The following is a 25,829-nucleotide window of genomic DNA, read 5'->3' on the forward strand; positions in this document are numbered from 1 at the left end:
AGTGAGTACTCAGTATATTTGTTGAATGAATGGTTGAATTAAGGGAATATTTAAATGATTACTGTGGTCCAGACACTATCCTTGAATGACTTAATCTCTACAATAACCACATGAGATAGGTAAGAACTACCTAATGAGGAAATGAGGGCTGAGAAGGAGGTTAAACTACTCAATATCACTCAGTTTGTAAGTGGAAGAGTTGAAATTGGAGTTTCCTCATGCTGGATCCTGGACTCTTAACTTCATTGTTACACTTTTCTCAACAAAAATGATTTATGATTTATTTAGTTCTTTCTTTTTAAACAGGAAGAAGAGAATTTATCCAAAGACTGAAACTTGAAGCAACCCTGAATGTGCATGACGGCTGTGTAAGTAATCACTATGAAGGACTTTAATACTAAGTGCTCAAATATTTGATTAAATGCCCCATCCTCCCAGAAGAGATTATGACTAACTGTAATAAAACGGGAGAATAAAGCTTTATGTTAAAACATAATGAAGTAAATTTTGAATTTAGAAAAGTATATGGGAGATTTTTTTAAGCACAGATGACTTTTCTAATATTATCAAAAGGCTTCTAAGAGAAAAAAAGACTTCTATCTCTTGTAGTCCACTGATACTTATTTTGTGAAGGTCACTAGTGATTACTTGTGATTACTTCTTAAGAAATTTAGACATTAATTAAACATATGTTCTTTTTTTGAAAGACATTTTTCTCTTGGTTTCTGCTGATACCACACTCTCTTGGTTCTCTTTGTATCTCATTGACTCACTGCATCTTCTTTGTCTTCTTAGCTGACTCCTCCTCTTCTAGACCTTTGATGTTGGATGTATCAAGACTTTGTCCTGGCTCCTCCCAGCCTCTTTTCTCTTCACTTTTCTAAGACATACTCTCCTGTCCCATTGCTAAAAAACTACAACCACTTCCATCTCTCCAATTCTTCCCAGAACTCTAGATTCATGTATCCGGCTCTCTACTTAACATTCCCTGTTGCATGTCTAATAGGCATTCCAAATTTAGCAGGGCCAAGATAGAATCCTTTTCCTTTTAATTTCTGTTATGAAAATTTTAGACATGCTTTTCATGTACTTATCAGGTGGATTTAGCAGTTACCAAGATTGGGACACATTTTCCATTTCATTTTTCTCTTTTTTTCCTTGGTGAAGTATTTCAAAGTAAATCCCAGCTATTATATCATTTCACTCTATATGTGGCCAAAAACAATGGACTTTTTTTATGTAACCAAAATGCCATTATATAATTTAACAAGATTGACAGTGTATTTTTGGTATCATCTGATACACAGTCTATAATCAGATTTCCCTCCTTGTTTAAAAATGTCTTTTTATAGTTGTTTGTTCAAAAAGGGATCTAGGCAAAGTCGCTTCCTTGATTGCCATGCCTCTTAAATCACGATTAGACTAGAGCGGGCTTCCCGTTTTTTCTCCCTGCTATTGCTTTGGTACAGATTCTGACTCAGTTTTGCTATAGACTGTCCCACATTCTGGATACTGATTTGATTTCTTGTATTGTCATTTAACTTGTTTTTATATATTTTTTATTTCCTGTAAGTGGAAGTTACTTCTGGAGGTTTGATTAGATTCAGATATAACTTTTGGGGCAGGAGTATTTACAGATGATACTATATGTTTCATATTATGTGGAATAAAGAGGCACAAATGTTTTTTTTCTATTTTTAGTAATGGTAAGATTGATCATAAGAGTGAGGTGGCTAAAACAAAGACTTGATTTTCCCTTCTAAATCTATAGCCTACATTTCAGTAAGTAGCACCACCATTTATCCAGTTATATAAAGCTAAGAAATTTCAAGTTATCCTTGATTACTCTCTTTCCCTCAACTTCCACATCTAGTCTTATCCATAGATAAATTCTCCCTCCAGAATATATCTGGAATTATTCCATTTCTGTCCCTATGCTGCCGCCTAATTTGAAGTTTCTTCCCTCGCCTGGACTATTGCAGTATCCTTGTATTGGTCTTCTCATTATTCTACTGACTCATTCAACACATAGATCCTAGAATATAAATTACTCCTTTTATGTTATTTTCTCCTTTTTACCTCTAGGATGTAAGACTTACAGTATGGTTAACGAAGGCAGAAAGTTTGAAAAATGTCTTTATCAAACAAGCCCTATGGTTTGAGTTTGCTAGGCTATTTTTTAGAAAATTTTATTTATTCATGAGAGACAGAGAGGGAGAGAGGCAGAGACATAGAGGGAGAAGCAGGCTCCCTTTGGGGAGCCTGATGCAGGTACTCAATCCCAGGGACCCGGGATGACGACACCTGAGCCAAAGGGAGATGCTCAACCACTGAGCCACCCAGGTGTCCCGCTATGCTGTTTTTTGATAACTCCCAAGAGTCAGCAGACAGTAATTACCAGCAATTACTGAAAGTCAGCATATTTATTTACATGAATAAGGGTATATTTTTCCTGTTATATTAGAATACCCTATTCATTACAGAAGTTTATCTTATCAGTATACTTATTTTTTAAAGCTATTTTTATTTTTATTTTTATTTTTTTAAAGATTTAAATTATTTGAGAGAAAGAGAGAGAACATGAACAGGGGCAAAGGCAGAGGGAGAGACAGAGGCAGAGGGAGAAGCAGATTCCCCACTGAGTAGGAAGCCCCATGTGAGGCTCGATGCTAGGACCCTGGGATCATGACCTAAGCTGAAGGCAGACACTTAACTGACTGAGCCACTCAGTCTCGCCTGTTCTTCTTCTTTCTTCTTTCTTTCTTCTTCTTCTTCTTTTTTTTTAACACTATGCTTCTAAATTGTTGTGGTATTTTTGAAAGGTACTGAGACCAAAACAAGAAAGGTAAGACTCTGAGATGTAAGGCCAAGGAAATCTATAGTCTTACAGATGCCTTGGGTAATTTTGATCTAGGTGATCCATGGATCATACTTTGGAAAATACTACTATAGCTGCCTATTGAAAGCATGAGACTTGAAAGGAAATTACAAAGGAAAAGTTACAGTGACAAGTTCCTTACTATAAAGAACCCAGCATTTAAGTAAAGAGGGAAAAAGTTTCTGTAATCCTGTCCACCAAACTTCTCTTTTTCCCATCCACAATTATGGAATTATAATTATGTTGTAAGTACAGTTTAGGTATGTATTATTTATTTTATTTATCTATTATTACTATTTTTTAAATGTAGGCTCCACCCATTGTGGAGTCCAGTGTGCGGCTTGAACTCACCACCCTGATGAGATCAAGACCTCAGCTGAGATCAAGAGTCAGATGCTTAACCAACTGAACCACCTAGGTGTCTTTATATATTTTAAAACAAAAAACACATTTGGGGGGAGCAGGTCAAAATAATATATACACATGATTAAAAACAGATCATAACAAAAAGTAATAGATGGTGTCTCATTCTCCCTATTCCTTTCTCATTGTCAGAAACAAATTCTTTTCATAATTTTTTATTTCAGATCTTCTGATGACTTTTCATATCCATGTATTATTTTTATGTTTATCTTTTTTGAATTAACAACTTCAAACATTGTCTACTGAGTTCCTGCTATGATAGAAGAGGATTTAACCTATTTATAAAATGCCCATTTTTTAAGATGTAGGCTTCTTAGAATTTTTATATTACTGTTCTTAGTCTCTACCCTGGTCAGTTGAACTTTAAACAGCATATGTAAACATCCTTTTGTCTTTCTGCCATTTAGAGATAGTATCTTTTGAATGTTCATTCTGTAAGAGACATTTAATTCTTTCATGTTTCATTCCACCTTTTTTTTTAAGATTTTATTTTATTTTTAAATATTTATTTATTCATGAGAAACAGAGAGAGAGAGGTAGAGACACTGGCAGAGGGAGAAGTAGGCTCCATGCAGGGAGCCTGACATGGGACTTGATCCCAGGTCTCCAGGATCATGCCCTGGGCCAAAAGCGGCGCTAAACTGCTGAGCCACCCAGGCTACCCTTAAGATTTTATTTTTAAGTAATTTCTCCACACCCATCATGAGGCTTGAACTCACAACCCAGAGATCAAGAGTATCGTGCTTTACTGACTGAGCCAGCCAGGCACTCCTATCCCTCCACCTTTTTATCTCTGTTTCACACCTCCATCAGCTCGTATGCTTTTATATTCTGAGTGTCAGTTACATGCACCCTTTATGCATGTCCTGGGCATCTTCTGTAACTTGTCTATGTTTTGAAAGTCAGAGTTTAGTAAACTGTGTTAATAAGTCTTATATGTATATGCACTTTCCTTACTTTTTGTTAAACTCCTCAAAATAAGGAGAGGGTGGAAAGAAAATTTATAAAGAAAACTATGTGATAGATCATCTGTTTGTAATTCTCAAGTGCTCCAAACTCTCCAGGAGGTTTCCAGCTAACTAACAATAAACCCAAGGCCTTATTGCTTGCAGGCCCTGTGATTTGGCACTTGCCTTCTCCAGTTTCATCCTGTAACTATGTTCTCAGTTACACATATTTGTTCCAGTCACACTTATCTCTTCGCTGTTCCCTACATACACCAAGTATGCCTCTGCCTTATGTATTTTATGCCTTCTCCTCAGAATCTCTTACCCCGCTGTATCTGTAAAGCTCACCTGATTTCATCTAGCTTTTAAATGTTACCTATCAGAGAAGCTTTTCCTAATCACCTTCATCAAATAGCTCCCCATCCAGATCAATATCGTTCCTTCTTCTGTTTTTTTTTTTTTTCCCCTTCATGGTACCTATCACTATCTGAAATTATAATTATACAAACACATGTATTTATTTGTTCATAGTCTATACTATACACCTGCCCCAGAACAGTGGACTAAAAAAAATCTTTAGAAATGATTTACTTCATCTAGTCTCAGAAGGAGTGCCTGGTACATACATGGTGCTTATGATTGAAGAGGCAAAGTATGTGTTATGTATTATGACTTTATATCTTTAAGAATCAAAGGTCACATCTTTGTCCTACCCAAAGGAGAATTTTCTAGTATTAATTTCAGATGGATTCTCTCATAACGGACAATTACCTGTATGATATTCTCAAATTTTTACAAGCTGTGAATTCTGTGTTTTCTCATTTTTAAATTTACTCTCAAATTTTATTGAATATATTCTCAAAATATTTTTCTAAGGATGACTGGAAAGTAAACTTTCTTATAAGCTTAACCATATGTTTTTCTGCTTTCACACTTTTTAAAACGTGTTGTCCTTATTTTTATCTTGCATTTAATTTTTAAAATAGATAATACTTTCTCATGGTATAGAAATAAATTATTTTAAAAAGTATATAAAAAGTAGCTCCCATCCTTGTTTCTGCTCCCTAATATGTACAACCACTTATTTTAGTTTTTTGGATATCTATTTTTTCCATCTCCCTTGAGATGTTATTTACCTGTATAGCATTGTGTAGGTTTAAGGTGTACAGTGTGGGGATCCCTGGGTGGCGCAGCGGTTTGGCGCCTGCCTTTGGCCCAGGGCGCGATCCTGGAGATCCGGGATCGAATCCCACATCGGGCTCCTGGTGCATGGAGCCTGCTTCTCCCTCTGCCTGTGTCTCTGCCTCTCTCTCTCTCTCTCTCTCTCTGTGACTATCATAAATAAATAAAAATTAAAAAAAAAAATTAAAAAAAAATTAAAAAAAAAGGTGTACAGTGTGATGATTTGATACACATAATGTGTTATGAAATGATTACCAAAATAGGGTTAGTTAGCACATCTGTCACCTCATGTAATTACCATTTGGTGGTGGTGAGAACATTTAAGATTTACTCTCTTAGCACCTTTTGAGTATATGACATGGTATTGTTAACTATAGCCACCAGCCATGCTGTACATTAGATCCCCAGAACTTATTCATCTTATACATTAGGTATATATTAGGTACATAGATCCCCATTTAGGTCTGTACATTAGGTCCCCAGAACTCGTCTAATAACTGGAAGTTTGTAGTTTTTCAACAACAGCTCATTTCCCAGCTGTTGGCAACCACCAACCAATCTAGTCCCTGTTTATACCAATAAGGTGTTTTTAGATTCCACATGTAAGTGGTATCAGACAGTATTTGTTATTCTCTGTCTTGCTCTCAGTGTTCATCCATGTTGTTGGGAATGACAGGATTTCCTTCTTTTATATGACTGAGTAATATCCTATCTCATATATATATATATATATATATATATATATATATATACCACATTTTCTTTGTCCATTGGTTCATAGATAGACAGGTTCTTTCTATGTCTTGGCCGTTGTGAATAATACTGTGGTGAATATGGGAGGTGCAGGTATTTCTTCAAGATAATGATTTTATTTCCTTCAGTTAAATACAGTAAGATTGCTGGATCATATGATAGTTCTATGCTGAATTTTTTGAGAAACCTCTGTACTGTTTTATTTTCCACAGTGGCTGCACTAATTTATAGCCCCACCAGCAGTACACAGGGTCTCCCTTTCCCCCACATACTTACCAGCACCTGTTCTCTTTTGTGTTGTCTTATTCTGATAATAGCCATTCTAGTGGGTGTGAGGTGACATCTCACTATGGTTTGAATTTGCATTTCCCTCATGATGAGTGATATTGAGTACCTTTTCATGTATTTTTTGACTATGTGTGCTTTTGGAAAATGTTTATATAGGTCCTTTGCCCATTTTTAAATCAGATTATTTGTGATTTTTTTTGTTAGTTATAGGAGCTCCTTTTATATATTTTGTATATTAACCCCTTATCAAATGTATGGTTTGCATATATTTTCTCCCATTCTGTAGGTTTCCTCTTCAATTTGTTGGTTTCTGTTGCTGTGCAGAAGCTTCTAAATTTGATGTAGTCCCATTTGTTCATTTTTGCTTTTGTTGCTTGCGCTTTTGGTGTCATATCCAGAAAAATCACTGCGAAGACCAAGGTCAAGGAGTTTTTCATTGTTTTCTTCTAGGAGTTTTATAGTTTCGGGTTTAATGTTTTAAGCATTCAAAACATTTCAAGTTAATTTTATTTTATTTTGCACGTGAGCATCCAGTTTTCCAAACACCGTTTACTGAGAAAACTATGCTTTCCCCACCAAGTATTTTTGGATCCTTTGTTGTAAATTAATTGACCATATATGTATGTGTTAGTTTTTGGATTCTCTATTCTGTTCCATTGATCTGTATGTCCGGTTTTATGCCAATACTGTTTTGATTATTGTAACTTTGTAATAAGTTTAAGTCAGGAAGTGTGATGCCTCCAGATTTGTTTTGCTTTCTGGAGATTCCTTTGGCTATTTGGAGTCTTCTATGGTTTCGTAACAAAGTTAAGGGTTTTTTTTTTTTTTCTGTGAAAAATGCTACTGGAATTTTGATAGGGATTGCCTTAAATTCATAGATGGCTTTGGGTAGTGTGAACATTTTAATAATATTAAGCCTTCCAATGCATGAACTTGGCATATCTTTCTATTTACTTGTGTCTTCATTGTCTTTCCATCAGTATTATGTAGATCTCAGTGTACAGATCTTTCACCTCTTTGGTTAAATTTATCCCTAAGTATTTTATTGTTTTAGATGCTTTTGTAACTCAGCATCAGATAGTGTATTGTTAGTGTGTAGACATGACATGTAACTGATATTTGTTTGTTGATTTTGTATCTTGAAACTACTAAATTCATTTATTAGTGCTAAGAGCTTTTTGGTAGTCTTCAGGGTGTTCTATGTATAAGATCATGTCATCTGTACTGTATTACTTCAGTATTACTTCATCATTTCCAATTTGGATGCCTTTTATTCCTTTTCTTGCCTAATTGTTCTGGCCAGGACTCTAATACTGTGTTAAATAAAAGTGATAAGAGTTATTTATTACTATTTTCTTGTTCCTGATTTTAGAGGAAAAAGTTTCAGCCTTTCACCATTGAGTATGATGTTAGCTATGGGCTTATCATATACAACCTTTATTATGGTGGGATATGTTCCTTCAGTACTCAATTTGTTGAGAATTTTTTATCATGAAAGATGTTGAATTTCATCAGATGTTTTTCTGCATATATTGAGATGATCATATGATTTTTATTCATTATATTAATGTGGAATATTACATTTATTGATTTGTGTATACTGAACCATCTTTGTATCTCAGAGATACACCCCACTTGTTTATGGTGTATGATCCTTTTGATGTGCTGTTGAATTTGATTTGCTAGTGTTTTGTTGAGAATATTTATATCTATATTCACAGGGAATATTGACATGAAGTTTTCTTTTTTTATAGTACCTTATCTGGCTTTGGTATCATGGTAATGCTTGCCTCAGAAAATGAGTTTGGGCATGTATCCTCTTCACTTTTTCGGAGAGTTTGAGAAGGATTGGTGTTTATTCTTCTTTAAATGTTCGGTGAATAATTAAAGCTCCTGAAGCCATCTGGTCCTGGGCTTTTTTGGTTGGTTTTTAATGGTCTTTGATTACTGATTGAATCTCCTTATTTGTTTTTGGCCTATTTGGATTTTTAATTTTTTTTTGTGATTTATTTAGTCTTGGTAGGTTATATGTTTCTAGTAGGTTGTCTCATTTATTGGTGTATAACTGTTCAGTGTATTTTCTTATAATCCTTTGTATTTTGTTATCAGTTGTAATATCTTCTTTTTCATTTATAATTTTTATTTATTTGGGTCTTCTTTTTTTCTTGGTAAGTCTAGCTAAAGGTTTGCCAATTTTGTTTATCTTTTCAAAAACAGAACTTAACACATTAATGATTGGTCTTTCTTTTTTCTTAGTGTAAGCATTATTATTATTTCTTATTATAAGCATATAATCCCTGCTTATAACTGCTTTTGCTGCATCCCATATGTTTTAATTCTATTTTCATTTATTTTGAGATATTTTTTTATTTCTTCTTGAATCCACATACTGCCAAGAGTATGTTATTTAATTTCCACATCTTGGTGAAATTTCCAGTTTTCTTGCTGTTAATTCCTAGTCTTATACCATTGTGGTCAGAAAGATTTAATTCTTCTAAAATTTGCTAATATTTGTTTTGTGATCAATCATGATTTATTCTGGAGGATGTTCAATGTGCACTTGAGGAATGTCTGCTGCTGTTTGATGGACTGTTTCATATATGTCTAAATTTTTATCTAAAATGTAGTTCAATTCTAATGTTTCTTATTGATTTTCTCTGTATGATTTATCCATTGTTGAAAATGGGCTACTGAAAGCAGCTACTGTTGTTTTTGTTCTTTGTTTCTCCCTTTAGGTCTGATATAATAATTAAAAAAGATTTTAGAGATCACTTCTCAGTCTTTTGGCTAAGATTAAGTGTAAAATACATTTAGACATTCTAGTAGGTATCTAATGATATCATGTTGTGGATTTAATTCTCTGTCCTGTCTAATCTTGCTTATTCATCTGTATCTCACAAAGTTCCTAAACTCACTTATTTTTCTAGTACTTATATTGTCTCTAATTTTCTGAAGAAATGGTACAGAATTCTCATTATTTATTTTTAAAAAATGTTTGGCAGAGTTCACCAGTAAAGCCATCTGGGCCTGGAATTTTCTTTGTGAAAAATTCTAAATTCAATGCCTTAAAAACAGACTTAAAAACAGTAAATTTTGTTTAGTATGTGTGTTTAAAGGATTTTGTCAGTTTGAATTATTGGCATAAAGTTAACCCTAGTATTCCCTTAATGTTTAGGTATTTGTAGAATGTATAGTTAGTGATGTCATCTTTCTTATTCCTTATATTGGTAGTGTGTCTCCATGTTTCCCCGCCTCCTTTCTTTTTCTTGATTAGTCAGGCTACATGTTCATTAATTTTTGTCTTGTCAGAGAACCAGCTTCTAGTGTTTTTGTGTCTCTACTTCCTCCCCCCTCGTTTTTCTGTTTTCTATTGTTTCATTGATTTCTGATCTGATACTCATTATTTCCAATCTTCTGCTGACTTTTGGTTTCTTTTTTTTTTTTTTTTTTTTTTTTTTTTTTATGACTGACTTTTGGTTTCATTTGTTCTTTTTTATAATTTTTTTGATTGGAGCTGAGAGCATTGATATGAAACCTTTATCTTACTTACCTATTACAGATATTTTAGTGCTGTAAGTTTCCAAGTACAGAGTTTAGCTGCAACCCATAAATTGAGATATGTTGTGCTTTCATTTTCGTTCAGTTCAAAATACTTTGTAATTTGTAGGATAATTTCTTTTGAATATCTGTTATTTTGTAGTTTCAAAATATTTCTTTGTATTAATGATTTTTACTTAATTCCATTTTGGTCAGAGAACATATTCTATATTCATTGAAATCTTTTAAAATTATTGAGATTTGTTTTTATGGCCCATAAATATTTTCTATATTGGTAAATATTTTTTGTGTACTTAAAAAGAAGTCTCTTCAGGGTTCCTCGGTGGCTTAGTTGGTTGATGGTCTGACTCTTGATTTTGGCTCAGGTGTTGATTTGGAGGTTATAAGATCAAGCTGCATGTCAGACTCTGTGTCAGACAAGTCCACTTTATTTTATTTTATTTTATTTATTTATTTATTTATTTATCCATTTATTTATTTATTTGAGAAAGTTTATTTGTTCATTCAAGGAGAGAGAGAGAGAGAGAGAGAGAGGGAGGCAGAGACACAGGCAGAGGGAGAAGGAGGCTCCATGCAGGTAGCCAGACGTGCGACTCCATCTTGGGTCTCCAGGATCAGGCCCTGGGCTGAAGGCGGCGCTAAACTGCTGAGCCACCGGGGCTGCCTGATTCTCTCTTCTCCCTCTCCCTCTGCCCCCCTCTCCCTGCTTGTGCACATGCTCTCTCTTGCTCACTCTCTCTAAATAAATAAATAAAATCTTTAAAAAATCTTTAAAAAACAATGCATATTCTATTTTTTAGTTGTTTAAGATGTGATAGTAAATCTGGTTCATGCTATTCCATCTTGCCTGAAGGGGAAGTCTATTTTGTTTTTTAAATTTAGATACAGTTCATATACGATAAAATTTACCCATTTTAAGTATGCAGTTCAGTGTTTTTTTAGTATATTCATAAAGTTGTACAGTTATCACAACTATCTTAATTCTAGTATATTTTCACCCTCTGAGAAAGTCCATTCCAGTTATCATTCACTCCCATTCCCCCTCTGCCAAGCTGTTGTCAGTCACTAAATCTATTTTCTTTCTCTACAGATAGGCCTAGTCTAGACTTTTAAAATATCATCATTTCATTTTGTGGCTGAATAATGTTTCATTTTATAGATATTTTATTATGAGCAAATGGATAGTCATATTTTGTTTATTCATTTATTAGTTGATAAATGTTGGGATTGCTTTCCCTTTTTGCTCTTAGGTATAATGCAGCTATGAGCTTTTATGTACAAGTTTTTGTTTAGTACATGTTTTTAGTTCTCTTGGATATTATATCCCTTATTGTGGAGTTGCTGGGTCATGGGCTAACTCTGTTTCAGTTTTTGAGGAAATGGCAAACTGTTTAGTGACGCAATTTTATATTCTTATCAGCAATGTATTAGAGTTACAATTTTTTGACACACTAGCTAACACTTATTTTGTTTTTTAAATATTATTATAGCCATCCTAATGGGTGTGAAGGGGTGATTCATTGTGTTACTAGTTTTCATAAAGATTGATATCTGTATTTCCTTCTAAGAGTTTTATAGTTTATAGGGCACTTACATTTAGATTTTTGGTCATTTTCAGTTTATTTTTGTATATTGTATTCCTTTGCTTGGGTATATCTAGTTGTCCCAGCACCATTTGTTAAAAAAAAAAAACCTCTTTTCTCCATTGAAAGGTCTGGGATCCTTTGTCAAAAATTACTTGACCATAAATGTAAGGGTTTAATTCTGGACTCTCAGTTCCATTCCATTAATTTATATGTCTGTAATCATGACAGTACCAGACAGTCTTGATTACTAAAGCTCTATAGCTCTGTAATAAGTTCTTTTAATTTTTTTTCTTTTTAGGTAGCGTTGTTTTATGTCTCTGGGTACAAAATGAATTAATTAAAATAAATTTAAACAATAAAACTTAATGACTCAGACATTTCATTGTGAATTTACAGAATATTGTGTTTGCTAAATGGCAGTATGTATTTTCAGTAGGTTAGCTGGGAAATTCCCCTTACTGTAGACACGAGATTCTTAGTGATACAAATTTTGAAACATCAGTTAACTGAAAGATGGCATACTTATTTATATGTCCAGGTTACTTAAGTTTATTTTTTGCTTTCTTTTTAGGTTAATACAATCTGTTGGAATGAGACTGGAGAATATATTTTATCTGGCTCAGATGACACCAAGTTAGTAATCAGTAATCCTTACAGCAGAAAGGTAAAGTGGCTTAAAAAATTTGTAATTTAATGAGAAAAATTAAGAAGCTAGAAATTAAGAAACTGTATATAATTATGGGAATGGGCATTTGTAATAGAATATCCTTGTTTCACTCAAGTTAGTTATGTGATTTGGAAGTTATTACATGCCTATCCCTGAATCTCCTTAAGGAAACAGTATATTTCACCCAGCTTTTGACTCTGGCAAATTGAAATATGCTTCATTTTATCCACGTGGGTAAAATTGCCAAAGGTAACATTATCCTTAGTAGACCATTCTTTGGGGGGAAAAAGGCGGTGTGATTTTTTTTTCTTTCATGTGCACAAAATCTACTTTTTAGCCAAGTGGTTTAAGAAACATTATTAGTTTGCAAAAACATTATCTAGGCTCTAGTGAAATGCTTTGTGATATCTAATACCATAAACTGCAAATCATTTGAGTTTTAGGATTATGTAATTAGGATTATGTTCTGATTTTTATTGACTCTTCTCTATATTTGGAGAAACTACATCTATTTTTGTATCAGTGAGAACTTGGTGGATTGGCAGACTAAATTGTTATTGAATAATAACAATCTTACACAATAAATTATTCATATATTTCTTATTTTTCCACATTTAAACAGTTAAGATATCAAAATAGAGGTCTTTCAGCCTGATTGAGGTTCGTATTGAAGATATCTTTGATTAAAAGAAAGGTCATAATTTTATTTCAGAGGTAGTTTTACTTAATTGTCCTGACTTAGCAGAGGGAAACTCAATGTTTTCAAATTCCACTTATGTTAGGTCTACTACCATTACTTTTAAGGTACCTGTACCAAATTCCAGTGTGGAGCTTGGGACCTGGCTTGGTGGCACATAAAAGCATTCTGATTCCCTAAGAGTGGAAGCTCTGAAAAAGGCCAAAAAGCCTCTTGGGTTTTTATAGAGACTTCATAACAGTTCTGATTGACTAAGTAATCGTTCATTGACTGATTCATCCTCCAGCCCCTCTCCCCTCCTGAGTTCCAACTCTTTAATCTCATGATTACTCCCGGCAACCAGTCCCCACCCTTTGGTGGGGTCCAAAAGTCACCTTCATTAATACTAAGATACAAGTAGGCTCTGAAGTATTTTCAAAAACCATTGACAAAGACCGTATATATGTGAGAAATACATCTGGATGACCCTTTGGTTTCTTATAAATCATTATATTGTACTAGGACAATCTTTTCCTTAAAGTGGAGGACATTTCCTGGGATGATGTATATGTGGAATGCTTTTTGACCGTCACTATCAGAATTTAATTAATTAATTTATTTTTAAAGATTTTATTTATTCATTTGAGACAGCGGGCTACAGAGAGAGAGAGAGGGAGAGAGCATGAGCATGAGCAGGGGGAGAGGAAAAGGAAGGGGAAACAGACTCCCTACTGATTCAGGAGTCCAATGTGGGACTCCATCCCAGGACCCTAAGATCATGACTTGAGCGGAAGGCAGATGCTTAACCATTTGAGCCACCCAGGCGCCCCACTATCAGAATTTTAATGCTTATGGTATTCATGGCAGTTGACTAGACACCAATGGAATAATCTTTTTGTTTTTGAAAAGATGCAGAACTTCACTGAAACAAAACTAGTAAAATACACATAAAATTAACTATCTTAATAATTTTTAATATTTCTGTTCAGTGACATTAAGTATATTTACATTGTTGATACTATCACCACATCTAGCTATAGAGCTATTTTTATCTTGCAAAACTGTAACTCTACCCATTAAACAATAACTCCTTTTTCTTCCCTCACGGCAGCTCTTGGCAACCACCATTCTACTTTTTGTGTCTCTGAATTTGACTACTATGAATACCTCATATAAGCATTTATAATAGTTGTCTTTTTGTTACTGTCTATTTCATTTATCATGATGCCCTTAACATTTAACATGTTGCAGCATGTGTCCGTTTTTCTTCTTTTTTAAGGCTGAATAATGTTCTGTTGTATGTATATACCACATGTTGTTTCCATTTATCTTTTGGTGGGTACTTGAGTTACTTCTATCATTTTGATGATGTGACTAATGCTGCTCTGAACATAGGGGTACACTTATCTCTCCAAGTCCCTACTTTCAATTATTTTGTGACTATACTCAGTGTAATAAGTTTTAGAAGATCTTGTTTCTTCTTTATACTCATATTTTTGGAAAAAGGACATTTGTTTTGATGCATGGTTCCCAATGGAATGTATATTTGAAAAGTGATTGCTCTTATTTCCAGTTTAAGAAATGAGTAATCAGATAATACTTGTAAAGAGTTAGGATATAGGACTTTATCTTTTTCATATAGTTGTCTTAATAGATCCAAATTTGCTATCCTCTAGGAATATTTAAAAAATTTTTAAAACATAGATGATTAATTACATAGGGAAATAATGTGTTTTGATCCTGAGTCACATATTACCTGTTTTTTTAAATTTTTTTTTAAGATTTTATTTTATTTATTCATGAGAGACACAGAAAGAGAGAGAGCGAGAAAGAGAGAGAGAGGTAGTGACACAGGCGGAGGGAGAAGCAGGCTCCAGGCAGGGAGCCCAATGTGGGACTTGATCCCAGGACCCTGGGATCACGCCCTGAGCTGAAGGCAGATGCTTGACCGCTGAGCCACCCAGGCATCCCAATATTAACTGTTCTTAAAGTTTGACTTTATTTTTAGGTTCTGCGAGTTCACAGAAAGATTAATTTAATGCATGGTAACACATCCTAATTTTATATGTGGTATGTCTCAAATATACGTTAAGAGCGAAGTTCCTTTTTCCAATAATTACAGTCAAGTGTATTTGGACCAATCTCCCACTGAAAACAGCTAAAATATTCTTGATTAAAGACTTTAAAAATTGTCCTAAAAAATTTGTCCTAAAAGTAATAAGTAACTGCCTTGATAATAAGGGATTATCAGTCCAAAATGGAAGGGGAAAAGCGAGTCCAGAGAAGTGAACGTGAAAGCCACTTTCTCCCTGAAGGTATTTGCCAATCCAAGCATATATAAGCTTTAGTTTTGATGGCCTTGAAGGTCAAGGTAGACAAGCAAAGCTCAGGAACTAAATCAGGTATGGATTTCTATAGCAGACTCTCCCCGGTATGCTGGGTCACCCCCCCCTCCCCCCCGCCAAGAGGTCCACCTCCTCAAGGTATAGATGAAACCAAAGAAAGGCAACCTTGTGATATCTAATATTAATCCTGAGTGTACTGAGTATGCAAAATTTTTCTTGATTTGGTCTCGCCAGCTACCTGTAAGTTCTCAGACCATAACAGGTTTCTTTACTCTGTTCTTTTGCTTGCACTGTTCTCTCTTCATGGGATGTTCTCCTGGTTTGTAATACACCTCCCACCTATTTGGCAAATTTAAATCCATCCTTCAAGTCTTGGCTCTTAGCTGTGGTATGCCTCTCTAATTGCCTTAGGCAAATGTAGGCACTACTTCCTCTATGTTCTCATTGTACTTTGTGGATAATTAGATTATTATATCATGTTTGTTTGCATGTTCCTCACCATTAGACAGTGATTTCTTTGGGAAAATGATAGCTTTTTTCTTTTTTGTTTCCTCAACACTTAGTAAATTACCTGTCACATAGTTAGGTGCCCCATAAATATAGTAAAAGGCAGGCAAGGAATTTTTGTATTCAATTCCTTAGATATGGGTATGGGTTAGGTTTAGAGAGAAGTGATTTTTACCAAGAGATTGAAGAACCAACATCTTCTATCTGGATAACCCTGGACCAAGCTTAAGGTTTTGGAAGCATTGTAAGTGACATGATGGAAAAGGAAAGATACCTGCTTGGTCTGGTAGCTTTAGCCAGAGTAATCTGATGATCAGTAAAGTCATAGATGTTACAACTAGTTCACATTCACATTTATAACTAATTGCATTTATCAATATGTTATTTACATCTTTGAGTTACTCTACCAACTTCTGCCTTTCTAGGCCATTATTCTTAGATGTTTTCTGAATAAGTATTATAATGCATTGACTCACAGAAAGCACAGAGAAGAAAATAAATCCAGCTGCCAAAAATAGTAACTGCAAGTGCACATCATTTTTAAAAAAATCAATCTTACTACTATTTACCTTCAGTAGAATGCATATCTGTATTGATTATATAGTTCAGTTTCAACAATTCTAAAATTCTGACCTTTGTTGAAATTACTGATCATATGCATATGAGTACTGTTCTTCCAACAATTATCTATTAATAAATTGGGGAGAGTGGTTCAAAATGAAATTAACGTGGTAGGCAGTGGTCAGATAGTAGGCTTAATAGGCAATATTAACGAGTTTACATTTTAGTGTAATTGAAATACTCACTGGAGTATATTAAACATTCATGGTGATATGATTTGCGTTTTTAAAAGATAGCTCTGGCTGCTATCTGGAGAGTAGAGTTTGAGTAAGATCAGAAGTGGGAGATAGGAGGCCATTGAGTCATCTCAGTGAAAAGGGATGGTAGGTTAGACAAAGGTAATGGCATTGAGTTGATGAGAAGTAATTTGGAATATATCTTAGACCTGGATTTTCTGGTGGATTTTATATAGTGGATGAGGGAAAGAAATGAAGGACGATTCTTTAGTTTTTGACTTGATCAACTGTATGGGTGGATATTGCTGCCATTGAGATAAAGATGGAGAACACTGGAAGGGTAGTAAGTTTGAAAGAGGACATCTGAAATCAAGAGATTTGTCTAAAAGGAAAAGGCTTAAAATTTTTACTCTTTAAATCTTGATCATTTTCATAAAGAAATCCATCTCAATATATGAATAATATGTGATATGTCAATACACATACTAGTGTATTGAGTGCTTTTGTTTCTTAAGCTATGCATAAACCTGTTAAGTGGAGATAAATCATGAGTCGTTAAGAATAATGTCTGCTGAATGTGACTAAAGCAAAGACAAAAGATGAAGAAATTACTATATACACTGTATGCAGTGACTTTTACATAGTTAGCTACTTGGTAAACCATGTCAAAATACCTGACAGAGGTAAAGGCCATGACACCTATTTTGTTTAAAGGCTTTACATTAATTATTCTTTGTATTATTTTTATACCTTAGTCTTGCAGATCTTAGTGTCTTATACTTGAAGAGAGGAATGAAAGAATTTAAAATACTTATTAACAGACAAATTTTATTCTTCATTGGCTTTGGTTGATATAGGTGCAAAAGATACTCCCCCACCCTGTTTTTTATTTGACTCTAATTATATGTGCTTTATATGTGTAAGACTTACTGTGGAGTAATTTATGGCACTCAGCAAATCCTTATTTTGGCCGTAACTCAGTAACCTAAATCTTAAATAAAATGAAGTGACTTAAGTATTCAAAGTGGTCAAGATAGATAGCTGCTAATAGTCATTCCAAATTTTTGTTATGATTTAGTGTGGTACTCTCTGATAAAAATTTGGCAGTTTGTGTTATACACTAAATACTTACAACCAAACCTAAAATAAAGTTGAAATATATTTTCTTAACTTTGTTTTAAAATTTAAAAACTTTCAGAAAATAAAAAAAAAAAATACAATAAACATCCACAAATAGATTTTTTTTTTAAAACAACTGAGCGTAAGTTGGAGGCATCATGCACTTTATTCATGAATACTTTGGCATATATCTACTAAGACAACATTATCCTATTTTTAAAAATAAGTAATATTGAATATGGAGTTAATCTTCATTACTTGTGAATTTCATATTTGCAGATTTGCCTATTCATTGAAATTTATTTTTATTTATTTATTATTTTTTTAAAAAGATTTTATTTATTTATTCATGAGAGACACAGAAAGAGAGGCAGAGACACAGGCAGAGGGAGAAGCAGGCTCCATGCAAGGAGCCCAATGTGGAACTCAATCCCAGAAATCCGGGATCGCATCCTGAGCCAAAGGCAGAGGCTCAACCGCTGAGCCACTCAGGTGTCCCTGAAATTTATTTTTAATTCCTAAGTTGATACTTCCATTCATGGCCATGCACATGAGCAGAGTGGAAGAGAATTAAGTCATTCAATACACAAATCAATATTTACATTACCAGCTGAGATAAACAAGGCTGACTTCTTATTTCAGCTCTCATACTGTAAACATACTATATATCTTTTTCATGGTATATTTTGTGTCACATTTTTGCATTTTTGTGCTTTTTATAATGATTTCACTGTTTTAAAATGTCCCCAGATATCATGTTGAAATACTGTCTTGTGTTCCTAAGCACAAGAAGCCTGGGATGTTTCTTACGGAGAAAAAAATGTTAGCTGAGCTTCATTAGGCATGAGTTATAACGCAACTGGCCATGAGTTCAATGTTAATGAGTGAACAGTATATATTAAATATGTCTTTATACAGAAACCTATAAAACAGTGCTGTGTATTGATTAATTAAGGAAAATGTGGCATGAGGCTCAAAGGAACCTAACCACGTATTTCCCTAGGAGCACTGATTCAGTACTTGTTATTAATTCAGTGTTGGTGGCGATTTATCAGGAATGATCAGTCATCTATATGCTATTACATACGTGATTTTCTATTTGACAGTGTATATATGCAATACATGCACATATATATGAATATGGTCTATATTCAAATTTTCTCACTTGTTTTATGCTGTTGTACTGCCATGCCTCTTTCAATCCAAGCTCCATCCATCATTTTTTTTTTTTAAAGATTTTATTTATTTATTCATGATAGTCACACACAGAGAGAGAGAGAGGCAGAGACATAGGCAGAGGGAGAAGCAGGCTTCATGCAGGGAGCCCGACGTGGGATTCGATCCCGGGTTTCCAGGATCGCGCCTTGGGCCAAAGGCAGGCGCTAAACCGCTGCGCCACCCAGGGATCCCTCCATCCATCATTTCATGCAGTTGTCATATTTCCTTAGTCTCCTTTAGGATAGTTTATCCAACTTCTTGGTCTTTTGAGACATTGAGATGATACTTATTTTATTGTATTACCATCAGAAGAACAGTTGTTTTATACAATGTTTCTCAGTTTGGATTTGTCTGATTGTTTCTTCATGAATAGATAAAAATTAAACATTATAGATAAGAAGTCTCTACAGGTGACTTTGTGGTATGTGATGTTAGTTTGTCTCCTTACTGGTGATGTTAAGTTTGAGCTCTCTATTGTATAGGAATGTTTACCCTTTGCAGTTAATAAGCTGCTTGTGAAGTGGTATGTTGAGACTGTGTGAATATTCTCTTTCATAATAATCTTTCTTACAGTGGTTTTAGTATTGATTCTTGCCTTGATCAGTTATTAAAATGTAGCTACAAAATAGTGATTTTTAATTGTCATTCCTTCTACATTTATTAATTGACATTATTTTATAAATAAGAGGATTGTCCCTACTGTTTTTTCAAAAAAATCACTTTGGGATTATGGATTTTTAAAAATTCAATATATTATGATCTATTACTGATAATATTTTTTTTATTTTTTTCATTACCCCAGTTTGGTGGGTTATTTAAAGACAAATTTGTCTGTTTTGACATATCCTTATTTTTTTAAAGCACACCAGAGTCCCACTGCATTAAATTCTCATTGTACATACAGTGTGGGGATGTACCATAATTTATTCACTAAGTCTTTTGTGATTTGCTGTAATGAATAGCTCTTTAAATAAATTTGTGCATTTTTTTTCTTGTATTGTTGGAGGTATGTCTTAAAGGTAAATTCCTAGAAATAGATTTGTCTAGTCAAAGGGTAAACACGTGTCTAGTTTTGTGAAGTGCTGCTAAATTCCTCTCCACTCATCTTGTGTACCATCTAATGCTCCACCAGAAATGTTGAAAAGCCTGTTTCCCAGGAGGCTTACTTACATAATGTATTGTCAAACTTGAATTGTTGCCAATCTGAAAATGAGAATTAGCTTTTCAGTGTAGCTTCAATTTGCATTTCCCTTATGAACAAAGTTGGATGTTTTCTCACATTCTTAAAGACCCTTTGAAAAAAAAAAAAAAAAAAAAGACCCTTTGTAGATCTTTTTGTGGACTATATAGATCTTTTGCCCATTCAGGTAAAAAACCCCAGGTTTTGTTAAGTTTCTTTCTCTCAATTTTTAAGCACTATTAGGGGAATTTGTCCTTTATCCTTACTGTATGTTGCAAATATTTAAATATTTATTTTAAACTTTATTTCTGTCACAGGAATTCTAGTCTTTATTTTTTTAAAGATTTTATTTATTTGAGAGAGAGATAGCATGAGCAGGGGAGGAATAGTGGGAGAGAGATAGGAGCAGACTCCCTGCGGAGCAGGGAGTCCAACACAGGACTCCTTCCTGGGACCCCGGGATTATGACCTGAGCCAAAGGCAGACGCTTAACCACCTGAGCCACCCAGTCGCCCCATAGTCTTTAAATATAATTAAGGAAGGAGATGTTGGGACTTCTGCTGTAGTTTCATCTTACCATTTCAGGATTCATTTAAATCAGTTTACTTTTATTTTGTTATCCTGGAAGAGAATAACTTAAAAATCATCTAGTGAACAGTTTCAGAAGTCTGTTAGGGTAGTCCTTTCTCCCCATTCCTGTACCCACTCCCCAGGCCTAAAAGTAATTTGTTTGAAGTCAATTATCTGAGGAATATAGGAAAATATTTTTAAAATAATAAAGATCATCTTCTCTGTCTCTCTCTCTCTCCCTCCCATTTATAATAGTCCTTATTTACTGAGATTTTATGAATAAGACAGATACACCAAGTAGGTGGAAATACATAATTTAATTTTCACAGCACTGTTCCTACTGATGGTACTTGCTTTTCATATCTCAGAAAGAAAAAAAGAAAATATGTGAGATTCTGATTTTTTAAAAATTATAATAGTTGAGAATCAAATGATAATTTTTTATTGAGATAGTAATGTTAATGAGAATTTATTCCTGGCTATGATTATATTAAATATGAATGTTTCTTTCTAGGAAATAATAAATCACCAAGAAGTTCTTTCTCTGTGTTGTAGGTTTTGACAACAATTCGTTCAGGGCACCGAGCAAATATATTTAGTGCAAAGTTCTTACCGTGCACAAATGATAAGCAAATTGTGTCTTGCTCTGGAGATGGAGTAATATTTTATACCAACGTTGAGCAAGATGCAGAAACCAACAGACAATGCCAATTTACGTGCCATTATGGAACTACCTATGAGGTACAGTATTTTATATATATGAAAATATATTAGTGTGTGTTTTTTTAGAAGTATGTATATGTGTAGATTTGTGTATGTAATATACATACTCATGCATATGTAGTCAGAGAAATTGACAGACGATCTAGATTTCAGTAAAGTACTTGAGAAAGTGTGTCTTGATAGACTTGTGAATAAAATTAAGAAATAAAATGTAATAGTAATAGAGTTTGTAATGTCAACCTTTAGAAATATTTCTATTACTGTGCTATAAGCCTGTATACTAGGCTTTAACCTCTTCAGCACTTTATCTCTGTCTTATATAAAGTCGTTGATGGCATGTTTATCAAATGTTCCCATGGCAGAAAGAACACTTGTACACTAGCCAAAAGAATCAGATTCCTAGAAGACATTAATAAGTTCAAACCCGGAGCTGAATTAAATGAGGTGAAATGAATTTAAGATACAATGATACTGCTTAACTTGATTCAGAAAAATTGCTTACTTTTCAGACTGCTCTTTTAGAATCTTTTCACATCATTTTTTTGCATGAAATCATTCATCGGTTTCCCATTATTTGTTAACCTGGTATGTCTTTTTCCATGATCTGAATTTCATTTCTCTGGTGACCTCATGTTTTGGTGTGTACTTACAAAAATAGCATATAGCTGCATTTTATTTTCTCATCCATTTCATAAATTTGGCTTTGAACTGGAGATTTTAGTCAATTCATGCTATTGACAATTTATTGTGAGTGGTGATATATTTGGATCTATTCATTTATTTTACTGTTTTCTGTTTGTGTTTTATTTTTTTTTAAATTTCCTCTATATGTATTATCCTTTGCCTTTATGCCTTTCTTTAAAATTGCTTGAAGATTTTGCTTTCTGTTTTGTTTCTGCTATTTGCATGGAAGATAGACATTCATGCTTTAGAAGAATAATTAACAAAGCCTAAAATCAATACTTTTGCCCTTCTGAATAAAACACTTTAGAACATTTTAATATCTTCATCCTGTTTCCAATTTTATATGCTTATATTATTCTGAATTTAGTTATATCTTTTCTCTCATAAATTATATATTACTGTCTCATTAGTTTGTATTTGTTTAGACTTGCCTACATATTTACCAATACTTTTTGGCTCTTCCACCACAGATTTTCCATGTGGGGCCATTTGTGTACCTAAAGTACTTTCTTTACCAGTTCCTCTAGTAAAAGTTTGTTAATAGAAACAATTTTCATTTCCTATTATCCTTTTCTTTTCTTCATTCCTTCCTTTTTTTTTTTTTTTTCATCTCTTTCCAGAAAATGAAGAATTTTATATCAATTCATCAAAGATAGTTTTGCTGGATATTTGCTGCATATCTATTTTTTTTTTAAGATTTTATTTATTTATTCATGAGAGACACAGAGAGAGAGAGAGAGAGGCTGAGACACAGGCAGAGGGAGAAGCAGGCTCCATGCAAGGAGCCTGATGCGGGACTTGATCCCAGGTCCCCAGGATCACACCCTGGGCTGCAGGCGGCGCTAAACTGCTGCGCCACCAGGGCTGCCCTGGATATCTAGTTTGATAGTTATTTTAATTTAGGTGCTATTCCACTGTGTTCTGACTTTATTGTTGAAGAGAACTCAGTCATCAGTCTAATTGTGATTTCTTTATAGTTAATCTGTCTCTCTTTGACTCTTTTTTTTTTTTTTTAGATGTTATTTATTTATTCATGAGAGACACAGAGAGAAGCAGAGACATAGAGGGAGAAGCAGGCTCCCTGTGGGGAGCCTGATGCAGAACTCAAGACCAGTACGCTAGGAAGGCAGACACTCAACCACTGAGCCACCCAGGCACCCCACTGCCTTTTTTTTTTAAAGAGATTTATTTGAAAGAGAGAGAGAGATAATATGAGCAGGGGGAGGGGCCAGCTCCATCCCAGGGCCCTGGGATCATTGCCTGAGCTGAAAGTAGACGCTTGACCAACTGAGCCACCCAGGCACCCCTCTTCCTTGGCTGCTTTTAATTATATTTTTCTTTACTGTGTTTTCTCCTTTATTAATGTCACCACAATATAGTTAAGTTTGGATTTCCTTTTTTATTTTTCAAACTTGGAATTTATTGATGCGTTTTTGGCATCAGGAAATTGGCATCTTGAAAAATGTGGGAAATTTGCAATCAATAGGTTTTTGGTTATTTACCATTCTCCATTTTTTTCTTTTGGAATTCTGATTACATGTATTAGATGACTTTATTCCATCTACCATTAAGCTTTTTTTTTTTTTAATTGAAGTAAAACCATTTAGGAAAAGTACATAAATCCTAAGTATATAGCTTAGTAAATTACCACAAAGTAAATCTATTCAGATAACAACTACTTAGGTCAAGAAATATAAAAGCATTAAGTATCCCAGAAGCCTCCTTGTTCTGACCTCTAATAATTTGTCAAATTCATCCATATTGGGTGCAACTATAATTTGTTCATTTTAATTGCTATAGTATTCCATTGTGTGAATATATCATGACTGATTGATTTCTTCTGTTGTTGATGAAACTTTTAAATTTGATTTCCTGCTTGGAGAACATTCCTTTACATGACTCCTAAGTACAAAATGCATGTACTTTGTTGCACATATACTTAGAAGTAAACTTGCTTGGTCATAGGATATGTATTTGTTTATTTTAGAGATATTACTAAATAATTTTCCAAAATAATTGTAACAACTTATATTCCTGCCAGTAGTATACAAGAGTTTCTATTGTTGCCCATCTTTGCCAACAATTGGTATTATTAGTCTCTAATTTTGGCAGCTTATATAGTGTCATTTTATGGTTTCAAGTGCCTTTCCCTGTTCATGCTGCTGAGGTTGTGCATCTCTCCATATGTTTTTTGGTTATTTGGATATATTCTTTTGTCAGGTGCCTATTCAAATGTCTCTCCTAATCTTTTCATTGGGTTTGTTTTCTTATTTTTGATTTATAGGAGTTTCTTAATCTCTTCTGTATATGAACCTATCTTTTCCTACTCTGTGGTTAATTTTTCACTTTCTTAATGATGTCTTTGGATGAACAGATGTTTTTAATGTTGTCTAATTTATTGATGTTTTCCTTTATTATTAGTGCTTTCTGCATCCTGGTCAAAATAGTTTTACCTTGGGGATCCCTGGGTGGCTCAGTGGTTTGGCACCTGCCTTCAGCCCAGGGCATGATCCTGGAGTCCCAGGATTGAGTTCCACATCGGGCTCCCTGCATGGAGCCTGCTTCTCCTTCTGCCTGTGTCTCTGCCTCTCTCTCTCTCTCTCTCTCTAAATCTTTAAAAAAATTTTTTTTTCCTAGTTTGAGATTATGGAAATATTCTTCTATTCTCTCTTTTAAAAAGTTTATTGTTTTGTCTTTGCATTTAGGTATTATAATTCACCTGCATTTGATTTTTGTGATAATATGAAGTTAGGGTAATTTTTTTTTCTCCTTATGGATTTTTGTATTAACATAATTTATTTCTTGGAGAATTAAATGAGAATCCCAAATAGCATACAAAGAGCATTCTCCATAAAGACATTTTAACAATGTATACCCATTAACCAAAGGTGGTTTTTTTTGCTGAATACATATAAACTGTAATGTATGTGTGAATAGGATATTTTTTCAAAGCTGAAATCTATCCATTGAACAATTCCACTATTCCCTCTTCCCCTATCACTTGCAACCTCCATTTTACTTTATTTCTGAGTTTGATTATTTTAGATACCTCATATAAGTACAATCATGCAGCATTTGTCTTTTTTTTTAAATCTTTTTTTTTTTAAGATTTTATTTATTTATTCATGAGAGACACACAGAGAGAGGCAGAGACACAGGCAGAGAGAGGGAGGAGCAGGCTCCATGCAGGGAGCCTGACACGGGACTCGATCCCGGGTCTCCAGGATCATGCCCAGGCTGAAGGCGGCGCTAAATCACTGAGCCACCGGGGCTGCCCCAGCATTTGTCTTTTTGTGACTAGCTTATTTTGGTTAGCATAATGTCCTCATGGTTCATCCAGGTCAATCTATGACAGGATTTCCTTTTCTAAGGCTTAATACTTTCCCATTGTATGTATATATCATACAATCCATTTACTTGTCATTGGACATTTGGGCTTTCTACTTCTTGGTTATTGTGAATAATGCAGTGAACATGCGGGTGCAGATATCTCTTTGGGACCCCGGTTTTGATTTTTTGGATGTATATACCCAGAAATGAGATTGCTGGATTATGTAATAATTCTATTTTTAAAAAAGATTTGTTTGAGAGAGAGAGAGAGAGAGAGAACAGGGCGAGAAACAGAGGGAAAGGGAAAGAACTTTATGCAGACTCCTCACCAAGCATGGAGCCTGATACAGGGCTCGATCCCACCGTCCTGAGATTATGACCTATGCCGAAATCAAGAG

The 25,829-nt window shown here is 34.2% G+C and overlaps 1 protein-coding gene across 16 annotated transcripts in view; it reads left to right on the plus strand.

The window, feature by feature from the left end:
• DCAF6 (DDB1 and CUL4 associated factor 6) overlaps positions 1-25,829 on the plus strand; it is a 131,264-nt gene that overhangs the window by 12,930 nt on the left and 92,505 nt on the right. For all 16 annotated transcript variants that reach the window (XM_072830468.1, XM_072830470.1, XM_072830467.1 and 13 more), the window contains exons 2-4: positions 307-368; positions 12,187-12,279; positions 21,250-21,435. In XM_072830468.1, coding sequence (XP_072686569.1) covers positions 307-368; positions 12,187-12,279; positions 21,250-21,435 — 341 coding nt within the window. The remainder of the gene's footprint in view (positions 1-306; positions 369-12,186; positions 12,280-21,249; positions 21,436-25,829) is intronic.

The sequence above is a fragment of the Canis lupus genome, chromosome 6, assembly GCF_048164855.1.
Source record: "Canis lupus baileyi chromosome 6, mCanLup2.hap1, whole genome shotgun sequence".
Lineage (NCBI taxonomy): Eukaryota > Metazoa > Chordata > Mammalia > Carnivora > Canidae > Canis > Canis lupus.